Source organism: Monodelphis domestica, chromosome 3 (assembly GCF_027887165.1).
Source record: "Monodelphis domestica isolate mMonDom1 chromosome 3, mMonDom1.pri, whole genome shotgun sequence".
Classification (NCBI taxonomy): Eukaryota; Metazoa; Chordata; class Mammalia; order Didelphimorphia; family Didelphidae; genus Monodelphis; species Monodelphis domestica.
This window is the reverse complement of record NC_077229.1, coordinates 13458737-13481262: the sequence shown is the minus strand read 5'-3', so window position 1 is coordinate 13481262 and position 22526 is coordinate 13458737. Positions and strand designations below refer to the sequence as shown.

Sequence of the window (22526 nt, the reverse complement as noted above, 5' to 3'; positions counted from 1 at the left end):
CAGAGAAGAGTGGCTCAGCCACCGGATCCCCATTTCAGGCTCCAAAGGGGAGGCTGAGTGGGCAGCCCGTACACTCACACCCCCAACGCTGGGCTGCCCACTCCACGGCCCAATGAACAAACTGCTTTTTTTTGGCCCAACAATCTTGGAGAAGGCAAACTAGGCCAGGCCAGGAGGCAGAGGGCAGAGATTTGTAAATTACATGGAAGCTGGGGGTGGGCTGAGGGCGGGGCCTTACGGGGAAGGGCGGGGTGAGAGGGCGAGGTGGAACCACGCCTTTGTGAAACTGCGCGTGTGGAGACAGCGGTGGCGCAGGCGCAGACGGACCCGAATCTGCTCAGGAAGAGGCGGGGCAGCCGCGCGGTGGCACGCGCCTGCGCAGTGGTACGTGGGTAGAGGCGGGCTCTACAGCGGCGGTCGCTATGGAGCGCTACGCTGGGGGCTACGAGGAGGCGGCGGACGGCGCCCGGCAACAGGAACGGCACTACCAGCTGCTGTCGGCGCTGCAGGGGCTCGTCAAGGAGTTGCCCAGGTGAGCGCGAGGGACCGATCTCCGACCCCTAAACTCACGGCCCCGACCATGCCCTCTGACCCGCCGAACTCCGGGAATCCGAGGCGTCGGACCCTGACTCCCCCCCGGAGGTCCGGAATCCCGCGGGATCCAGGAGCCCTTCCCAGGGCCGGAGTTCAAGTGTCTCCCCTCCCGCGGGGCCCCGGCTGTCAAGCTGCATCCTCTCCCAGGGATAGGGCTTGGGACCCGCCTCCCCCAGGGACGCGCTGTCTTCACTGGAGCGGCCCCAGCCCCGGTGGAGGTGGGGGAGAGGACGACTACTTTTGGGGCCCTCCCCTCCAAGCATTATCCTCCCGACAGCCCGGGAGGGAGGCGCTGTGACGATACGTTTTACAAACGAGGAAACTGAGGCAGGCAGCACCGACGTGACTTGCCCTGGTGACAAAGCTAGTGGGGGCCCGACGTCGGACCCAGGGCTCTATCCACTGTACCATCTGGTCCCCCCCCCCTCACTTCACCCCCAACAACTCAGACTCACCCGGATGGCTTTTGTGATGTCACAGAAGTGGGAGATTCTGGAATGGGGGGAGGAGGGGATGGGACATCCCTCAGCCCTTCCAGGCTCCTTTTCCATCCATTTGGTCATTTTGTCCCAGCCTTAGGGTCGGATCAGGGACCCCATTGGGCAGAGAAAGGGATGGGGAGCTGTGCTGGAGCACCCGAGGGTGCCCAAAGCAGCCGAGAGGCCCTTCATTGGAGCCATTTTCAGCCTGGAAGGAGCTGGGACTCTGTGCCCCAGGAAGGTTCTGGGGCTCTCCAACAAGGAGAAGACAGTCACCTGCTGTCCCTCATGCCGCCCCGGGGACTTTCTATGGAGCTCCTCCCTTCTCAGCCAGGGGGACGGAGGCCGGGGATGTGAGCAGGCCGCCCGCTCTTGTTGCCAGAAAGATGGCTGTTTTTACTGCAGAGGCTGGACCGGACTGGACCTGCTCTCTCTCCAAGGTCCCCGCCTCAGGGCCTGACCCCCCCCTTGTCCCCTCAGCTCTTTCCAGCAGCGCTTGTCCCACACCACCCTCAGTGACCTGGCCCTGGTGCTCATCGACGGCACCGTTTTCGAGATCGTTCAAGGATTGCTCGAAATCCAGCATCTCACAGAGAAAAGCCTTTACAACCAGCGGCTCAAGCTGCAGAACGAACACCGAGGTGAGCGGCCTGCCCAGAGCCCGTGACGTGCCCTCATGGTCTCCTCCTATCTTTCTGCCCTTTATCGGGCTCCTGTCGTGCCCAAGACTGTGGGCCCCTCCTAGGCCCGTCCTAGGCCCGTCCTGGTGCTCTCGACTCCCCCGGGCCAGTTCTCCTCTCATCCCCCCGTCCGGCACTCTGACTGCCTCCTGGATGCTACACAAGGGCATGCTTCTCCCCTCGGGTTTCCTGATGGTGGCCCCGGGCAGGCCACCCCTTTGGTCACCCCCTTGGGGTGTGCCACCCTCGTGTCCTTCCTCTCTGCCTGCGCCGTAGCAGACAGTGAGGACAGAGCGAGCTGTGAGATCCCAGCCGGGGACCGTAAAGTGCTTTTTAGTTGTGACCTCACCACAGCCCCGGGAGGTCCCCTCCATGTCGCCATTTTATTGACGAGGAAACTCAAGTGACTTGTCCAGCGTTCCCCAGCTAGTAAGTGCCCCCTCCACGGTGGCCTCCACCGTGGCACCTGGCATGGCATTCTGCTGCGCAGATTGGTCAGGCTCTCTTTGTTGTGGCCTGGGCCATGGTCTGTGCCTCCAGCTTGGCTTCTCTGCCCTCCAGGTGGTCCTTCCCCTGTTATGTGGCCTTCCCAAAGCCCAGCTCTGGCCGTGCTCAGTAATGGGCTGTGGCTCCCCGTGGCCTCCAGCCTCTGCTCCTTCCCTCAGGTGGCTGTTCAGAGCTCTTTGGAGCCTGGCCTCTTCCTTCCTGGGTCCCACCCTGCCGCCTCTGTCCAATGAGCCCCAGTGGCACGTGCCTCGGGCTTGGGCCAGGAAGGCTGGCTGGGGGCGAGCCCTCTGATCCTTCTTCTTCCCGGCAGTGCTCAAGCAGACGCTGCTCAACAAGCACAAGGAGGCCCAGCAGGCCTGTCGGCCCCACAACTTGCCCATCCTGCGGGCGGCCCAGCAGCGGGAACAGGAGGTGAGTGAGGCTGCCGCAGGCATGCAGCTCCCCGAGGCCATGTCTGTTCCATTTGCGACTGGGCCGAGGGAGAGCCAGGGCCTCCAGGGTGGCTCCCCATGCCAGCATGCTGGGACTCCTGGGAAGCCCCACAACCCCTCTGCTTCCTGGTAGGTTTTGGGCTGGGGTGGAAGGCCCTGACTTCACTTCCTGACTTGGCCTCCAGAGCCTTGGTGGGCCCTTTCCCTCTTGGGGCCTCCATGTCCCCATCTGTACCCAGAGAATGGCTCAGAAGGTCCTTCCCAGTGTGGGCACCCTTCATCTTGGGGGGGCATCAATGTGGAGCCTGCTTGGGCGTGGGCTTGTGGATGCCCCATCCTAGGCACAGTCTGGCCTGGATCAGGCCCTCCTTCCTTGGGGGAGGCCATGTTGTACCAGTGAGGCTTGGCCTTGGCTGGAGGTTGCTGGTAGAGAGGTCAGTGGATGAATCTGGGTTGTTCTTGGCTGGGGTGAGCAGGGAGCTTTCTTGTGTGCCCTTCCTGTGTGGGGCCTTCCTAGAGCTCACTCACCATCTGACGGAGAGCTGGCAAGAGCCACGGCTGTCTGAGGGTTAGGGTTTGAGTACAGGGTAGCGGGGAGGGTTTCCTGAAGGCAGAGGCAGGAAAGCCCAGGGGTTGGGACGTGACGACGGCCATACTGAAGCAGATCTGGAGGACTGAGCGGGTGGGGGCTTAGAGGAGGAGCCACACTTGGCTTTACTTCCTTGGGGGTCTTTTTAAAGTAACCCCCGCCTTCTGTCCTAGAAGCAATGTTCACAGAGCAAACGAGACCTAGGAGGTTTGAGGGGTGGGGTGGGGGCGGGAGTGGTGCTCCAAGAACCTTTGGGGGAAAAACGGGAAGAAGAAAAGGCTCAGTTTTTCTCCTGCTGTGGGGAGCACTGGCTGCCCAACTGGCCAGATTCAGGGATTCCCAGTCTAAGCTGGGTCCTGGCCTCTGTGGAGACTAAAATTAATAGACAATAACCCAAGTATTATATTTATAAGACTTATTAAAATCTTATAAAAAACTAGAGTAAAACCCGCCTCACTTGAGGAAGAGACAGAGACAACCATGTAAAACGAGGAGGCAGGGAAAGGGAAAAGGATTCTAGTTAATACAGAGAGGAATTTTGGGTAATGTAGTTTTGGGGGGGTTCAAGAATTTCCAACTCTACACCTCACAGTCTCCACTTGATTGTTGAGGCCGAAGCCTCTCTGGCCCTCCGGGACTTCCTTCTGCTCCCCAGGGTGCTTGGACCTCAGCTGTTGGTAGCACTCCCCTGTTGCCATGGTTCCCCTCTATCCCCAATGGTGTCTGGAGTGGTGTGTGGGAATTGACAGGATTGACCGGGGACGAGGAAGGGTTGAGGGGACAGAGGGAATATGGAGGAGGCTGGTGAGGTAAAAAGGAGAGCTTGTGCTAAGCCATGGAGGAGGAGTAGGGCCCGAGGTATCCCGCCTTTGTCATTTCCTCTCACTCGACCCACAAGAGAAGGATTAGGGTAAGGATGACAGGCCAGTGTTTTCTGAGTAATAGTAGAGTTTGCTCCTCAAGGCTTGACTGGTGGTTGAACCCCAGAAGTCCCCCTGCCTGGCAGGCAGACCGTCCCTGCCGACTTTGGTTGTGTAGCCTAGGCTACTGGCTTGCTTGGCCACCAGCCTCGCTTTCTTTGTTCTGCCTTCAACGTGAATCTGACTGCGATCTTCTATTTTTCAAGTAGTTTAATAATTAGAGGAAACCAAGACAGGGGAGAGGTAAGTGGCAATAGGAGACCCTTGCTGCTGCTGCTGCTTCAGCTGAGCCAAGATGGCTCCACTTCAGCTTGTCTATCTTCTTAGATAGTCACTAGCTCTATCCAAATGGCAAGTGCCCTTCTTGGGAAGGTCAAGGGATGGAAAGGATCTTCAGGGTGACCCCCTTAAGTTAAGGGATCAGTTCCTTTCAGCAGCTGTAGTTTGGTTCTTCCTCTAATGGATGCTCCCTAACATACAGGGATCGTCTTCTTCTTCAAGGTAAGGGAAATAGAGGTTTCCACAGATTGGGATCTAGAACTCCTGGTCTTTTCTCCACACTCAGACCCCTTCTGTTTAGCTGTTTCTCCCACAATCCTCTTCTCTCACTCCAGCTGTCATTCCCCCTCCCATCACATTCCAAACAATGTCTGCTCCATCTCAGTGGGCAGAAATGTAAAAGCTTGATTCACAGTTTTCCTTTCCACAGGTGGAGAGCATCCTGGGACAGTTAGGCCTGAAAGTCTGGGGAGACCCAGGCTCTGCACCCCTGAACAAGGTTGTGGAACCCCCAAACTGGGGCTAGGCCTGAGGAGTGGGGGGTTGCTTGGGGCCACTCCCCCAGGTCAGCTAGGGCTGCCAGTTAGGAAGCCCCAAGTTCTAGTCCTGCCCCAGACCCTGTGAATCTTGAAATTTCTCAGACTTGTGAATGTTAAAAAATTCCCCATTGGGACAATTCCCTACTGGGACCATTCCCCATTTGGACAATGAGAATTCTACTTAGATCAGAAATGTGAAGACCTCTACTCCACCCGTACTTAAGACTGCTTTAGGGGAGAAAACTCCTTGCTGAACAATGAAAAATACTTAAACCCATACTTAAGCCATGCCTATTTTTAGAATTAATACAAAGGGGTGCTAAGTACCTGTAAAGGTCAGGCAACTTGTGAACTTACAAGGAGCAAAGAGGAAAAAACTTACTCAGAGATTCTAGCCTACTCAGGTGTGGATTACTAAAAGGATTAGTCTACTCAGGTGTGAATTCAGAATGGGCTGTCCTTTGGAAAACGTCTACTGTGATTGGTAGATGGAAGTACTTAGGGGAAGTGACATAGGAGAAAACCCCCTATATAAGAAAAGGACAGCCTGTTGAAAAAAAAAAGTCTCTTGAGGGACAGTCTCTAAGGAGGTTGTTAAGAGAAGGACAATCTCTAAGGAGGTCTCTCAAGGGAGGCTGACTCTGGCTGGAACTCCCTCTGGGGAGACTCTGTCTCCCTGAATCCTCCCTTGAACAAATCTTATGGTGAGTGATTAAGGACTGACTGATCCTTTCTTTTAGGGTTTAGGCCTGGGTTGGCCAGGGCTGCCTGGGCCAGCCTATTCTTTTCTCATTTATTTTCTTTTTCTCTCTCTCTTTCTTTGATTCCTCATTGTATTATTAAATTCTCTATAAAACCCAGTTGACTTGGGTATATTCATAATTGGGAATATTTCCCTGGCGACCACCTTATATTTGATTTTTAAAACAAGACACTGTAGTGAAAACATATTTTCTGCGGTCACAATTTACTCACCCACTCTTATATCTACTACAATTTATATCTTCTACTATTTTACTCACTACAGTTTACAACCTCAACCATTTTAACTCACTACAGTTTATGTCTCCCACTCTTTTAAATGCCACAACCCTCAGCAGCAGGACAAGCCCCTTTACCTCACTCTTGGTCCTGACCCATTTGAGGACTCTGCCCAGGCTAGGCGGTATCTCAGCCTCATGTGTGGGTCTTCCTCCCCCAGGCTGTGGAACATCGAATCAGGGAGGAGCAGAGGATGATGGATGAGAAGATCGTCCTGGAATTGGACCAGAAGGTGGTGGATCAGCAGAGCACCCTGGAAAAAGCCGGTGTCACAGGCTTCTATGTGACCACGAACCCCCAGGTCAGGCCCCAAGGCCACAGAGCTTAAAAAATTTTTTAAAAAAATTTTATTGATTAATTAAGAAAATTTCCCCATGGTTCCATGATTCATGTTCTTTCCCTCCCCTCCTCCCACCCCCCTTCCATAGCCAATGAGCAATTCCACTGGGTTTTACATATGTCATTGTTCAAGACCTATTTCCATATTATTGATATTTGCACTACAGTGATCATTTAGTCTGCATCCCCAATCATATCCCCGTTGGCCCATGTGATCACAGTTGTTTGTCTTCTGTGTTTCCACTCCCACAGTTTTCTCAGGATGTGGATAGCTTCTTTCTCATCAGTCTCTCAGAATTGTCCTGGCTCATTGCATTGTTGTTAGTAGAGAAGTCTATTACGTTTGATTGTGCCACAGTGTATCAGTCTCTGTGTACAATGTTCTCCTGGTTCTGCTCCTTTTGCTCTGTATCACTTCCTGGAGGTCGTCCCAGTTCACATGGAATCCCTCCAGTTCATCATTCCTTTGGGCACAATAATATTCCATCACCAACAGATACCGTAACGTGTTCAGCCATTCCCCAATTGAAGGGCATCCCCTCATTTTCCAGTTTTTTGCCACCACAAAGAGTGCAGCTATGAATATTCTTGTACACATCTTTTTCCTTATTATCTCTTTGGGGTACAAACCCAGCAGTGCTATGGCTGGATCAAAGGGCAGACAGTCTTTTATCATCCTTTGGGCATAGTTCCAAATTGCCCTCCAGAATGGCTGGATCAATTCAGAGCTCCACCAGCAATGCATTAATATCCGGACTTTGCACATCCCCTCCAGCATTCATTACTTTCTCTTGCTGTCATGTTGGCCAATCTGCTAGGTGTTTTGATTTGCATCTCTCTGATTATAAGAGATATAGAACATTTTTTTCATGTGCCTATTAATAGTTTTGATTGCTTTAACTGAAAATTGTCTATTCATGTCCCTTGTCCATGTTACTCTCTGGGTCTTGAGCACTCGTCCCCCATTGAGAAGTCTCAGAGGATAATTCGCCTTCAGCCTCTGCTGCTCCTTCCATTGTAGAGTCAGGACTAAGTCCTGGTTCCAAGACAGAAAATGAGTGAGGGCTTGGCAATGGGGGTGAAGTGACTTGCCCATGGTCTCCCAGCTATGAAGTGTCCGAGGCCAGATCTGAACCCAGGACCTCCCATCTTCAGGCCTGGCACTTTATCCACTGAGCCACTTGGCTGCCCCCTGCCATCTCCTTTTCACCAGGAGAGGTGACATGGCAGAGGGCCAAGGCCCAGGTCTGAAGCCTGCTTCTACCATTTCCTAGTGGTGTGACCGTGACCTGAGAGCCTCCTATCCCTTTGGCAGCCCTTTGGGAAATGACAGAGGTGGCTGATGGTGGCCCATTGGCCAGAGTTCTGGGCTCAGAATCAGGAAGAAAATCAAGTCTGTCCCCAGACACTGGCTGAGTGACCCTAGGCAGGTCATTTCCCCTGGGCAAAGTAGAAGATGTGTAGATGTGTACACCCCTTCAGGCCTCTTGGGGGGCCTGGGGAGATGAACAGATCCCTGAGCAAATTGGGGTGGGGGGAGAAGGGCCTTAGCATCGACTCTTAAGAGTGGCAAGGACTGGGCAATGGGGCTAAGTGACTTGTCCAGGGTCACACAGCAGGGAAGTGTCTGAGGCCAGATTGGAACTAGGACTTCCCACCTCCAGGCCTGGGGCGCTGTCCTGCTGGCTGAACCCAGACCACAAACACATGGCTCTTTTCAGAGTTAATGGCCCTGGGGTTCATCCTTAGGGCCCTTCCAGCCGGGGCTCCCTGTGTTGGACCTTCAGCTGCCCCCCAGAACCTAGCTGGCTCCTCCATGAAGCCCAGGACATCCTCCCTCCCCTGTGAAGAGGCCCCCCGCCCCCCCCCCCCCCCCCCGCCCCTGTGGGTGGGGAAGGGCGCCTGGGATGGAGCTTTCCCTGGGGAGGTCTGAGCTCCACAAGCATTTGCTGAACCGATATGCCTGGGCCCAGTGTGGTGGCCTGGCCGCAGCACAGGCGACAAGGACGCCACTTTCTTTTCCAAATTCGATTTTTACTGCTGCCTTTTGAGGCCGATGCGGATTGAGGCCAGCCGGCCCGGAGTCAGGGAAGGCCTCTCACCCTAGCGGTCCCTCCTGCCTCAGTTTCCTCAACGGTAACGTGGATCCCACCGCCTCGACTTTGCAGCTTTCAGGGTGGTTGTGCCAGGCTTGTGGCTGCCCCGGTGAGCCCCCCCCAACCCCAGGGCCGAAGCCCCTGCACAGAGGGCGGCCGCCTGGCTTGCAGCTCTCACCAGCTGCCCTTGTCTTCCTTCGCTCAGGAGCTGACTCTGCAGATGAACCTGCTCGAGCTCATTCGGAAGCTGCAACAGCGAGGATACCAGCCCGGAAAGCCCTTCCCCTGAGCTGCTTCTGCCAGGGAGGGCGGCGAGTCCTTCGAGGCCGGAGCCTCCTGTCGGTGTTTCAGACGATGCTTCCTCGCGGGAGGCGGTGGGCGGCCGGCCCGCCCTTTGGCCCTCGCCCACCCACCTGCCGTGAACTCTGGGGGGGGCGGGGGGGGGGCTTCCAATTAAAATCTGAACTCGAGACAGTTGTCGTCCCTGCACCAGCCCCTTCCCGGCAGGGCCCCTCCTGGTCAGCTGGGGATCGGCTCCCATTGGGGCTTCCCTGCTTCTCTTGGGGTAACTCGCAGTCCCGAGGCCAGGAGGAGGGTGGGAAAGGCTGCCGAGGTCGGGGGCCTCCGTCCCGGGCCAGGGCAGGGGGGACTTTGGAGCTGCCCGCAGAGAGAGGGCAGCTGTGTTCCCCACAGTTCCCCACAGGAATGAAGGGATGAGTCTTTGTTGGGGCCCAGAGACGCGGGGCTGCTCTGCTCTCCCACAGCTCCCAGATGCCCCCCAGCCAGCTGGCCTCGCTGCTTTAGTCCTGAGCAGACCCTCCTCGGGCACACGGATTCTCCTTGGATGGTTATGTGGCAGCTTCAGAGCCTTGCTAGCGGGGTGACCCTGGGTGAGTCACTTGGCCCCTGCTGGCTGATTGTGAGCCTCCTGCCTGCCTGGGGTTTCCGGTGGGGCTCTCGCTCTCTGCGGCCCCTTTGCTTGCAGCTCTGGCCTCCCCCAGCCGTAGCTGGCCTTGGGAGCGGGGCGCCAAGGGTTCGGCCCAGGCCCTTCCCCAGCCCTGCAGTTCACCCTCGGTGCTTCTCTCCTCTGTGCCACGGGCCCAGCTCGAAGGCCCGGGAAGTCACCCCGCCAGGCGCCCCCTAAAGCACTTTTCTCATTCCGTCACCCCGCGCACCCTCCGCGCCGCCGGGCAGCAGGCTCCACCCCGAGCTCTTCCAGGGCTGCCTGGAGGCAGGGGCTGTCCCCGGCGCAGGGACGGGGGAGCGCCTGCCTGTGTGTGCGGCCCGGCCCGGGGCAGGATCCGGCCTCGGAGACTGTCTGGGAGCGGCTGCGGGGTTGGGGCTGGGAGGGGCCCGGGGCTGCGGCCAGGCACGAGGGAGGGGAGCCGGCCCGGGCCCCAGCACACTCCCGTCGCGCTCCTCTCTCCCAGCAGGTGTCGCTGCCTCCCCGGCAAAGGACTGGGCCCTCCGCCCGGAGAACGCACTCGGCCCCGGACCCGAGGGGCTCCCCCTGCTGTGTGCTTCCCTCCTCGGACGCCCAGCAGCTCTCCCTCCCGGTGCGCAGGCCCTTGACTGTGGGTTCCCGCGTTAGTCCCGGCGGGTGTCCTCACGTCGGACACTAGGCAGCCTCCCTCCCATCCGGGATCTCGCCCAGCGGCCCCGCGAGCCGGGGGGGGGGGGGGGGGGGGTCCTGGCCTCCCTCCTGCGGCCCGGCTTCCTGCGCCGCGCGCCGACGTGCCCCGGGCTCTGGCCAGTGGGCGACCCTGAGCCGAGGCCTCTCGCAGGGTCCGCCCAGGGAGAGCTACAAACGCCAGCAGGGCTGTGGATTCTCGGCGGCTATTAGTGGCCCATTTTGCAGACCGTGACGCCGGGCCGGGGAAGCCAAGTGGGGGAGGCGGGCTACAAGCCCACGTTTTCCTGACCCCCAGTTTGCCCCCACGTTCTAGCCGGTCCTTCACTGACATGCGTAGAAACCGAGTCCCCGGGGAAAGAGACTGGCGGAGGGTCCTAGCCGCGTGGCTGGGGCTCACCCCAGGCTCTGCCTGGCCCTGCCTGGCGGACAGCAGGCCGGGCCTCCGGGCTCCCCACTCGGCTTCCGCACCCCCCCGCCCCCGCCAAGGTAGCGCACGAGGGCTGTTAGTCACGTGAGCTCGTGGCCGGGATGGAGAGACGGGGACTCCAGGGGGCGCTGCTTCCTCAGGCCTCGAGGACCAGCTGGCGATGGGCTGCGGCTGCGTGCCTGAGACCGGTGGGGGGGCCAGAGAGGACACAGGACAGGGGCTCTGGGACAAGGGCTTCTGCTCTCAGCCCAGTGACCCAGGCCTGGTTGACGGCCTGGCCCGGCATTTGAGAGTGTGTGTAAACGTGAGCGTGAGTGTGTGTATGTGTGTGTATGTGAGAGTGAGTGTATATATGTGTGTGTGCATAAATGTGTGTGTATATGTAAGTGTGTGTGCGTGTGAGTATATATGTAAGCGTGAGTGTGTATGTATGTGAGAATGTGTACGTGTGTATGTGAAAGTGAGTGTATATATGTGTGTGTGCATAAACATGTGTGTATATGTGAGTGTATATGTGTGTGAGTGTATATGTATATGAGAATGTGTATGTGTGTATGTGAGAGTGAGTGTATATATGTGTGTGTGCATAAATGTGTGTGTATATGTAAGTGTGTGTGCGTGTGAGTATATATGTAAGCGTGAGTGTGTATGTATGTGAGAATGTGTACGTGTGTATGTGAAAGAGTATATATGTGTGTGTGCATAAATGTGTGTGTATATGTACGTGTGTGTGCGTGTGAGTATATATGTAAGCGTGAGTGTGTATGTATGTGAGAATGTGTACGTGTGTATGTGAAAGTGAGTGTATATATGTGTGTGTGCATAAATGTGTGTGTACATGTAAGTGTGTGTGCGTGTGAATATATATGTAAGCGTGAGTGTGTATGTATGTGAGAATGTGTACGTGTGTATGTGAAAGTGAGTGTATATATGTGTGTGTGCATAAATGTGTGTGTATATGTACGTGTGTAAGTGTGTGAGTATATATGTAAGCGTGTGTATGTATGTGAGAATGTGTACGTGTGTATGAAAGTGAGTGTATATATGTGTGTGTGCATAAATGTGTGTGTACATGTAAGTGTGTGTGCGTGTGAATATATATGTAAGCGTGAGTGTGTATGTATGTGAGAATGTGTACGTGTGTATGTGAAAGTGAGTGTATATATGTGTGTGTGCATAAATGTGTGTGTATATGTACGTGTGTAAGTGTGTGAGTATATATGTAAGCGTGTGTATGTATGTGAGAATGTGTACGTGTGTATGTGAAAGAGTATATATGTGTGTGCATAAATATGTGTGTATATGTAAGTGAGTGTATATGTGTGTGAGTGTATGTGTATATGAGAATGTGTATATGTGTGTATGTGAGAGTGAGTGTATATATGTGTGTGCATAAATATGTGTGTATATATAAGTGTGAGTGTATATGTATGTGAGAATGTGTGTATGTGAGAGTGAGTGTATATATGTGTGTGCATAAATATGTGTGTATATGTAAGTGTGAGTGTGTATATGTGTGTGAGTGTATATGTACATCAGAATGTGTATATGTGTGTATGTGAGAGTGAGTGTATATATGTGTGTGCATAAATATGTGTGTATATGTAAGTGTGAGTATATGTGAGCGTGAGTGTATATGTATGTGAGAATGTGTGTATGTGAGAATGAGTGTATATATGTGTGTGAGTGTATATGTATATGAGAATGTGTATATGTGTGTATGTGAGAGTGAGTGTATATATGTGGGTGCATAAATATGTGTGTGCATATGTAAGTGTGAGTGTATATGTGAGAGAGTATATATGTGTGTGTGCATAAATACATGTGTATATGTAAGTGTGATTGTGTATATGTGTTTGAGTGTATATGTGAGTGTGAGTATGTATGTATGTGAGAGTGAGTGTATATATATGTGTGTGCATAAATATGTATGTATATGTAAGTGAGAGTGTGTATGTGTGGGTGTATACGTATATGTGAATGTGGTGTGAGTATGTACATATATGTGAATGTGTATATATGTGTGCCAGTGTGTATATAGGTGTATATGAATGTGTGTGATATGTTTATATGTGTATGAGTGTGTATGTGTGATTGTATCTGAGTGTGTATTTTTGTGTGAGTGTATATGTGAGTGTAAGTATGTGTATATGTAACTGTGGCACAAGTTTATATATGAGTGTGTATATATGTGTGGGAGTGTATGAATGTGAGTGTGTGTATTATGTGTGTGTGTGGTAGGTATGTGCATTTGTTTAGTGGTGGGTATGAGTGTGTATGTGTGGTGTATATATGTAAGTGTGAGTATGTGTGTGTATGTGTATATGTGTGTGTGCAACAGAGAAAGAGGAGAGAGGGAGAGAGACACAAAAAGATAGAGACACAGAAACAGAAATGTCAGAGCTGGGAGAAGTCTTAGAACACAGAGAAGTAGAACAGCAGGGGCTCTTAGAACAGAAAAGTCAGAGCTGGAAGAGAAGATAGAACCTAGCAAATTAGAGCTGGAGGGGCTCTTAGAACAGAAAAGTCAGAGCTGGAAGAGAAGATAGAACCCAGAGAATTAGAAAATCAGGGGCTCTTAGAACAGGAATGAAAGAGCTGGGAGAGAGGTCTAGAGAATTAGAGCTGGAGAGGCTCTGAGAACAGGAATGTGAGAGCTGGGAGAGAGAATAGAACCTAGAGAATTAGAGCTGGAGGGACTCTGAGAACAGGAATGTGAGAGCTGGGAGAGAGGATAGAACCCAGAGAATTAGAAAATCAGGGGCTCTTAGAACAGGAATGAAAGAGCTGGGAGAGAGGTCTAGAGAATTAGAGCTGGAGAGGCTCTGAGAACAGGAATGTGAGAGCTGGGAGAGAGAATAGAACCTAGAGAATTAGAGCTGGAGGGACTCTGAGAACAGGAATGTGAGAGCTGGGAGAGAGGATAGAACCTAGAGAATTAGAGCTGGAGGGGCTCTGAGAACAGGACTGTCAGAGCTGGGAGAGAGGATAGAACCTAGAGAATTAGAGCTGGAGGGGCTCTGAGAACAGGACTGTCAGAGCTGGGAGAGAGGATAGAACTCAGAGAATTAGAGCTGGAGGGGCTCTGAGAACAGGAATGAAAGAGCTGGGAGAGAGGTCTAGAGAAGTAGAGCTGGAGGGGCTCTGAGAACAGGAATGTGAGAGCTGGGAGAGAGGATAGAACCCAGAGAATTAGAAAATCAGGGGCTCTTAGAACAGGAATGAAAGAGCTGGGAGAGAGGTCTAGAGAATTAGAGCTGGAGAGGCTCTGAGAACAGGAATGTGAGAGCTGGGAGAGAGAATAGAACCTAGAGAATTAGAGCTGGAGGGACTCTGAGAACAGGAATGTGAGAGCTGGGAGAGAGGATAGAACCCAGAGAATTAGAAAATCAGGGGCTCTTAGAACAGGAATGAAAGAGCTGGGAGAGAGGTCTAGAGAATTAGAGCTGGAGGGGCTCTGAGAACAGGACTGTCAGAGCTGGGAGAGAGGATAGGACCTAGAGAATTAGAGCTGGAGGGGCTCTGAGAACAGGAGTGTCAGAGCTGGGAGAGAGGATAGAACCTAGAGAAGTAGAGCTGGAGGGGCTCTGAGAACAAGAATGTCAGAGCTGGGAGAGAGGATAGAACCTAGAGAATTAGAGCTGGAGGGACTCTGAGAACAGGAATGTCAGAGCTGGGAGAGAGGATAGAACCTAGAGAATTAGAGCTGGAGGGGCTCTGAGAACAAGAATGTCAGAGCTGGGAGAGAGGATAGAACCTAGAGAATTAGAGCTGGAGGGGCTCTGAGAACAAGAATGTCAGAGCTGGGAGAGAGGATAGAACCTAGAGAATTAGAGCTGGAGGGGCTCTGAGAACAGGACTGTCAGAGCTGGGAGAGAGGATAGGACCTAGAGAATTAGAGCTGGAGGGGCTCTGAGAACAAGAATGTCAGAGCTGGGAGAGAGGATAGAACCTAGAGAATTAGAGCTGGAGGGGCTCTGAGAACAGGAATGTCAGAGCTGGGAGAGAGGATAGAACCTAGAGAATTAGAGCTGGAGGGGCTCTGAGAACAAGAATGTCAGAGCTGGGAGAGAGGATAGAACCTAGAGAATTAGAGCTGGAGGGGCTCTGAGAACAAGAATGTCAGAGCTGGGAGAGAGGATAGAACCTAGAGAATTAGAGCTGGAGGGGCTCTGAGAACAGGACTGTCAGAGCTGGAAGAGAAGATAGAAACTAGAGAATTAGAGCTGGAGGGGCTCTGAGAACAGGAATGTCAGAGCTGGGAGAGAGGATAGAGCCTAGAGGATTAAAGCTGGAGGGGCTCTGAGAACAGGAATGTCAGAGCTGGGAGAGAGGATAGAACCTAGAGAATTAGAGCTGGAGGGGCTCTGAGAACAGGAATGTCAGAGCTGGGAGAGAGGATAGAACTCAGAGAATTAGAGCTGGAGGGGCTCTGAGAACAGGACTGTCAGAGCTGGGAGAGAGGTCTAGAGAAGTAGAGCTGGAGGGGCTCTGAGAACAGGAATATCAGAGCTGGGAGAGAGGTCTAGAGAATTAGAGCTGGAGGGGCTCTGAGAACAGGAATGTGAGAGCTGGGAGAGAGGATAGAACCCAGAGAATTAGAAAATCAGGGGCTCTTAGAACAGGAATTAAAGAGCTGGGAGAGAGGTCTAGAGAATTAGAGCTGGAGAGGCTCTGAGAACAGGAATGTGAGAGCTGGGAGAGAGAATAGAACCTAGAGAATTAGAGCTGGAGGGACTCTGAGAACAGGAATGTGAGAGCTGGGAGAGAGGATAGAACCTAGAGAATTAGAGCTGGAGGGGCTCTGAGAACAGGACTGTCAGAGCTGGGAGAGAGGATAGAACTCAGAGAATTAGAGCTGGAGGGGCTCTGAGAACAGGAATGAAAGAGCTGGGAGAGAGGTCTAGAGAAGTAGAGCTGGAGGGGCTCTGAGAACAGGAGTGTCAGAGCTGGGAGAGAGGATAGAACCCAGAGAATTAGAAAATCAGGGGCTCTTAGAACAGGAATGAAAGAGCTGGGAGAGAGGTCTAGAGAATTAGAGCTGGAGAGGCTCTGAGAACAGGAATGTCAGAGCTGGGAGAGAGGATAGAACCTAGAGAATTAGAGCTGGAGGGACTCTGAGAACAGGAATGTCAGAGCTGGGAGAGAGGATAGAACCTAGAGAATTAGAGCTGGAGGGACTCTGAGAACAGGAATGTCAGAGCTGGGAGAGAGGATAGAACCTAGAGAATTAGAGCTGGAGGGACTCTGAGAACAGGAATGTCAGAGCTGGGAGAGAGGATAGAACCTAGAGAATTAGAGCTGGAGGGGCTCTGAGAACAGGACTGTCAGAGCTGGGAGAGAGGATAGAACCTAGAGAATTAGAGCTGGAGGGGCTCTGAGAACAGGAGTGTCAGAGCTGGGAGAGAGGATAGAACCTAGAGAATTAGAGCTGGAGGGGCTCTGAGAACAGGAGTGTCAGAGCTGGGAGAGAGGATAGAACCTAGAGAATTAGAGCTGGAGGGGCTCTTAGAACAGAAATGTCAGAGCTGGGAGAGAGGATAGAACTCAGAGAATTAGAGCTGGAGGGGCTCTGAGAACAAGAATGTCAGAGCTGGGAGAGAGGATAGAACCTAGAGAATTAGAGCTGGAGGGGCTCTGAGAACAGGACTGTCAGAGCTGGGAGAGAGGATAGAACTCAGAGAATTAGAGCTGGAGGGGCTCTTAGAACAGGAATGTCAGAGCTGGGAGAAAGGATAGAATCTAGAGAATTAGAGCTGGAGGGGCTCTGAGAACAGGACTGTCAGAGCTGGGAGAGAGGATAGAACCTAGAGAATTAGAGCTGGAGGGGCTCTGAGAACAGGACTGTCAGAGCTGGGAGAAAGGATAGAACCTAGAGAATTAGAGCTGGAGGGGCTCTTAGAACAGGAATGTCAGAGCTGGGAGAAAGGATAGAATCTAGAGAAGTAGAGTTGGAGGGGCTCTTAGAACAGGAATGTCAGAGCTGGGAGAAAGGATAGAATCTAGAGAAGTAGAGCTGGAGGGGCTCTTAGAACAGGAATGTCAGAGCTGGGAGGGATATTCCAACGTGGAATGTGGCAGAGATCATCTAGTCTAATCCTCTCTCTTTACAGGAGGGAAGACTGAAGTTTAGAGAGAATTAAGTAATTTACCCAGCTTCACTTAGTTACTGAGGGGGATATTAAGTGCAGACAATGAGTGACATAGGCTTGGAGAGTCTTGGGGGGACTCAGAGGCAGGGGAGTAGCTGGAATGACCTCGCATCCCTGAGAGGAAGGAGGGGGAGTGAGGGCCTCCAGCTCTGTCAGCAGCTGTGGCACTCTGGAAGTTCCAGGGCTAAAATTAACCTGGCACTGGCTGAAAACAGAACTCAGAGTGGCACAGGGGGCCAGAGAAGGGGAAGTGAGAGCAGCCTCCGAGCCTCTCAGGCGTGGTGGGAGCTGACAAACAAGGGCCAGGTGGGGCCAGCAGGAGCTGGAGAGAAGGAGGGAGGGGCCGGATGTTTGTGACTCTGCAGGTGTTGTGTGTGTCCTCAGGGGTTGGGGGGGGCCCAGCCTGAGTTGGTCCTGAGCAGGGAGTCCCCAAGTGCTGACCCCTGCCTCCACCATCCCTCTGCCAGGCCTCTTCTAGTTGGATCTGGCCTTGGCTCTGAGATGTCTTAGAGTATTGACCAATGGCTTGGCTAGAGTAGAGATGGCAGGATGGAGGAACCTTTGGAGGTTCCGGTCTGGCAGGGTGACATGGCCAAGATCCAGGGCCCTGGGCTGAGTCCAAGAAGATGAAAGCCAAGAGGGGCGAAAGGAAGTTTTGGAAACGCCCTTGGGGGAGGCATGTTGGGACAGCAGCCCCCGATCTAGGGCGAGGCCAGTGGATCACAGGCCCCAAAGCAGTTACAAGCATATTATGGCAGCCCTAACTTTCCCTGCCCTTGTCTGGTCTCATCTGGAGAAGTGTGCTCAGTTCCGAGCGCCATGTTGTAGGAAAGATACTGACAAGCCAGAAAGTGTCCAGAAGAGGGTAATCAGCACAGGGAAGGCTCTTGAGTCCATGTCATGTGTGGATTGGCTCAGGGGAGGCCTGGGGTGCTGGTGAGGGTGGCGGCCACATGAAAACTGCCTTCAAGGATTTGGAAGAAGCTCTAGAGTTCTTCTATTTGAACCAGAATCAGAACAAACTGTGCAATTTCCAGAGAAGCCAACTGAGCCTTCATGTCAGGAAGAACTGGAAATTTCTTACTGTTAGAAATCAATTAGAAGGGGAGCTGGGTGGCTTAGTGGATTGAGAGTCAGGCTGAGAGTTGGAAAGTCCTGGATTCAAATCTTCCTTCAGATATTTCCTAGCTGTGTGATCCTGGAAAAATTACTTAAACCCCATTGCCTAGCCTTTACCACTTCTGCCTTGGAACCAATATACAGTATTGATCTTAAGATGGAAGGGAAGGGTTTAAAAAAAAAGACAAAAATTGGAGGTGTCCTGAAGTGGGATCAATAGGTAGTGAGCTCCCTATCCTTGGAGGTATTCAAGGAAAGGATGGAGGACCATTTGGGTGTGGGTTCAGGTCTGAGTTGTACTGAATGGCTACTAAGGTCTCCTCTGTCTCTAAACTCTCGTGAGTCTCCGATTCTGGGTTTCCCCTTATTAAATGTAGCATGGACAACCTTTTGCTAGTTCTCTCATCGATGGGCTTCTGTTTCTTTGAAAAATGAGAGGTTCAATCGGTATCACCCCTAAGCTCCCTTCCAGTTCTGTGACTGGATCACTCATCTCTGAATCACCTTGGGCAAGTCCTTCTCCTTTCTGGGCCTCCTCTGCCCCATGTGCCAAAGGAAGAGGTTACATTTTTGTGGTCTCCAGCTCTGAGCTTCAATTAGCCTCTGATCGCCTTGGTCCCCTCCTCCACATCAGTCAGTTAGACGTTGGGGGCTCCCTGGCCCAGACCTTTGTGGTCTTTGGATAAAGTTTCCTGGAATCTGAACTTGAATGAATATCCTTTCCTACAGCCCTGACCATTGTCCCTGCTCTGTCCTTTGAGAAGAAGGAGGGAAGTTGGTCTCAGGGCTCTTCAGAAAACACTCTGCATGGAAGACAGTGATCTTTAAGCACCTTTGGGAGTAGAAGGAGAGGCTAGGGTAGTGTCTTGGCCTCTTGCTCAGGTCAGATCATATCTATAGAGCCGTGTTCAGACCCTAAAAAACACTGATAACTAGAGAGGATACAGAGAAGGGCATCCAACATGGAGAAGGGCCTTGAGTGTGAGTTGGATGAGTGGTGGAAGGAAATGAGAATGCCTTGTTTGGAGAAGAGAAGGCCCCAGGGGACCCAAGAACCATCTTTATGTCTTTGAAGGGATATCATGGGGGACAGAGATGACTTTCTCTGCTTGGCCCCAGAGGGCAGAACTAAGAATGATGGGTGGAAACTCCAGAGTATCTATTTAGCTTCATGCCAGGAAAAACTTCCTAATATTGTTCTTCAGGCATTTCAGTGGTGCCTTACTTATGCCCCATTTGGGGTTTTCTTGGCAAAGATATTGGAATGGTTTGCCATTTCCTTCTCCAGCTCAATTTATAGATGAGGAAACTGAGGCAAACAGGGTGAAGTGACTTGTCCAGGGTCACTTGGCTAGTAAGTGTCTTAATACAGAGAGCTGTCTAAAAATGGACTCTTGGGGAGGTGATGGTTTTTTCCTCACTGGAGACCTCCCAGCACAGGCTAGGTGACTCCTTCTTGGGGTGATCTAGAAGGGGTTTGTGTTTATGTGTAGGTTGGGCTCAGGGGTCTCTTCCAGCTCTAGACTTTTGTGATTTTCCTGAGGGAACTTGGGAGTGCTGAGTTGGGGGATAGGAGCTGGAATACCCTGGGGCTAGAGTAAGCTTGAGGAAATTTAGAAGAAAACACAAGATCAAGCTTCTATTTTTGCCTGCCAGAAAGTTGCTTCAGAGGGGCTGTGGTTAAACTGTGGCTTCATACTGAATGTCTTAGAGGGACAACTAGGTCTAGTCCTCTCGAGAGGACCCAATTCAGGCAACGTGGGGCCCCAGGCTCATGGAGACCAAAGAAATGTTGGCATATCCCAAGTGCTCATTATCTTTTAAAATGAAAGACATTAAAAAAGTTTATATTTTAAAAATTGATCTGCCCCTCTCTATCACTCACTATTTCTCCTTCCATGGAGCAAATGAAAAAAGCAAAAGGAATCCCTCAACACATCTGCATGGCCTGGCCAAACCAATCCCCATGTTTGTTATGTCTAAAAATGTCTTGTTCTGCATTTTAGGGTCCTCATTTCCCTGGCAGAAGAAGAGTGGCATGTTTCATCTTTATTCTTTTGGACTCTGGTGTGTGGATCTGAGTCCTAAAGTATTCCAAATTGGCTTCTCTCTATAATGCTGCACAAATTGTTCTCCTGGTTCTACTTACTTCACTCTTCATCAGTTCATAAAGGTCTTCCCAGGTTCTTCAGAAACTGTCCATTTCATCATTTCTTATGACACAATAAAACTCTGTTATATTCACCGTATGATTTGTTTAATTTTTCTCCACTAGGCCTTGTTGGTTAGTCATTTTTTCAGTTGTGTCAGACTCTTTGTGACTCCATCTGGGGTTTTCTTGGCAAAGATACTGAGTTGGTTTGCCCATTTCCTTTTCCAACTCATTTTATAAGTGAGGAAACTGAGGCAAACAGGGTGAAGTGACTTGTTCAGGGTCACACAGCTATAAGAGTCTGGAGCTAGGAAAATGGGTCTTCCCAACACTCTATCCACTGCTCAAAGTAGCTGCCCCTCTGATAGGACACTACCTCATTTTACAGAGGGGGAAACAGAGCCCCAGAGAGGACTGAACCAGTGTTATAGGCTGAATAGAACCCTAGGCCTTCTGATCTCCTCCCATTGCACTGAGATGTCTTCCATGGGGGTGAATTACTTGGAGGCTCAGGGCCAGCTCAAGTGGGCCTGTGGATAAAGCCCAATAGACTGTCAGGGTCTAAGTTCCTAAGATTTAAAGGCTGATTCTTCTGAGACTGTAATCCTCTAGGGCCAAAGATTCCAAGATCCTGTCCCCTGGGCCATCCACCTGTGGAGAGGGTAGGGCCCCTGGCTGTCTTTCCTGGGGCTGGGAGGGGTCTTCCTCCTTAGAACATTTTCAGGGCCTTCTGGGTTCTTGGTTTCATCAACTGCATTGGGGAACATGGGGGAAGGGAAAGAAGGGCCCAGCTGGAAAATTTCTTGTTTCTGCAGCTGGGGCCACATCTGTGTTTGAACCCTATGTCAGGGTTTATTATCCTTTGGCTCCTAAAGTCCTTTCTTCTTGATCTCTACAACATCCCCTGATTATGGAAAAGACCCTGGGATTGGAGTCACAGGACCTGAGTTCAAATTGTGGCTCTCCCACTTATTCCCTGAATGACCTTGGGCCAATGACTTCCCTGTCTTCCTCCTGCCTGTAAAATGAAGCAGTTGATTGTGATGAGCTCTCAAGTGCTCTCTGGCTTTAGATAGATGATCCTCCATTCCTCTCTAGTTCTCTAGCTGTCACCCAAACAGGCTCTTCACTTGGGACCTCTCTGGACTATTGCTGCAGCAACCCATCAGCTGTTTCCACCACTGTCCTCTTCCTCCAATCCTTCTTTCCAGCCCCCACAGAGTAAAGCTTCTTTTGCTGAAATCTGAGCTCCATCCAAAAATTCTTGAGGGATTCCCTTTTGTTCCCTAGGTTCAAGTTCCTTTGCTCAATATTTAAGGCCCTTCTGGGATTTGATGCCACTTTACCCACCTGGACTTATATTTCTTAGCCCTTTCACAATCTGGGCATGATGTGGGAGAAGGACATCATCAAAGCATCGAGGGGACAGTCACGTGGACAGAGGGAGGACCAATCAATAGGCAGCCTTCTCTTCCAGTGGCCAAAGAGAGGGAGACCCTCACTCAGCATATTGAGTGGATTTTGTGGGGGTGAACTTAGAGGAGGCACCAGAGAAGCATCCTGGAGGTAGGACAGGCAGGTAGGGGGCATGGTAGGAGGGAATGTTCACAACATTGAGATGATAGTGGGGACAGTGTGATGATGACCATGATGGTGACTGCTGTGACATTCCCCAAGGGTTGAAAGGTTGGCCAAGATCCTGGATCCATTGGAGTCAGTTGGTCATGTCTGTGCCTCATTCCCTCTCTAGACAGTGAGCTCTATGAAGGTCAAGATGTGGCTTAGTTAGAATCTGTATCGCTCATGCCCAGGGGAGGCCACTGATTGGAGGAGCTGGACCATCCTTTAATGCTTTTGTCGACTGGGACTCTGTGTGTTCAGAAGTGGTCAGAGGAGTTGGGATGTGGTCCTGGCTCTGCCCCTTATTTGCTGTGTGTCCTGGGGTAGGCCACTTAACTCTCTAAGCCATGGATCCCTCACCTGTAGAATCAGCAAAGATGGGCTTGGTTTTCTCCCTCTAGGTACCATCCTGGTTCATCCCCTTTCATCTGGACAACAGTCTTCTGGTTGGTCTGTCTCTACCTTGAGCTCTTCCTTGCACTCCAGTTCATCCTCTGCTTGAAAGCACATGACACCCTGCTACTTCTGGCTCTTGAACCCCCAGGGGCTCCCACTTGCCTTCAGGCTCCAATAGAAAGTCTTTTGTTTGGCCCTTTAAGCTCTTCCCAGCTGGATCCCTTCTCATCTTTCTATACATGATTCCCCTCCTTGGACCCCATTGAGCTATTCCTCTCACATCCCACTCCATCTCTCTTCTCCATGCCTTTGTACAAGCTATATGTCATACCTGAAATGGCCTCCTTCCTGACCTCTGCCTCCTGAATCACTGCTGTTTTCTTGTTCATTTTTGTCACCTGTATCCCACTCTTCATGACTCCATTTGGGGTTTTCTTGGTAAAGACACTGGAGCGATTTGCCATTTCCTTCTGCAGCTCCTTTGACAGACAAGGAACCTGAGGCAAACAAGGTGAAATGATTTGCTGAGGGTC

At 51.9% G+C, this 22526-nt stretch overlaps 1 protein-coding gene across 1 annotated transcript; it reads left to right on the top strand.

Moving 5' to 3' along the window:
* Positions 1–325: 325 nt before the first annotated feature.
* Positions 326–8964, top strand: DGCR6L (DiGeorge syndrome critical region gene 6 like). Its single transcript, XM_001376315.4, has 5 exons — positions 326–532; positions 1554–1714; positions 2571–2671; positions 6220–6360; positions 8700–8964. The coding sequence occupies exons 1-5, from the start codon at positions 423–425 to the stop codon at positions 8781–8783; spliced, it is 597 nt and encodes a 198-aa protein (XP_001376352.1). The 5' UTR covers positions 326–422; the 3' UTR covers positions 8784–8964.
* The last annotated feature ends 13562 nt before the right edge of the window (positions 8965–22526 follow it).

Coding starts and splice junctions, on each gene's coding strand:
- DGCR6L (XM_001376315.4), top strand. CDS start 423: ATGGAGCGCTACGCTGGGGGCTACGAGGAGGCGGCGGACGGCGCCCGG. Junction 1,715..2,570: donor GCTGCAGAACGAACACCGAG/GTGAGCGGCCTG, acceptor TCTTCCCGGCAG/TGCTCAAGCAGACGCTGCTC. Junction 2,672..6,219: donor CCCAGCAGCGGGAACAGGAG/GTGAGTGAGGCT, acceptor TTCCTCCCCCAG/GCTGTGGAACATCGAATCAG.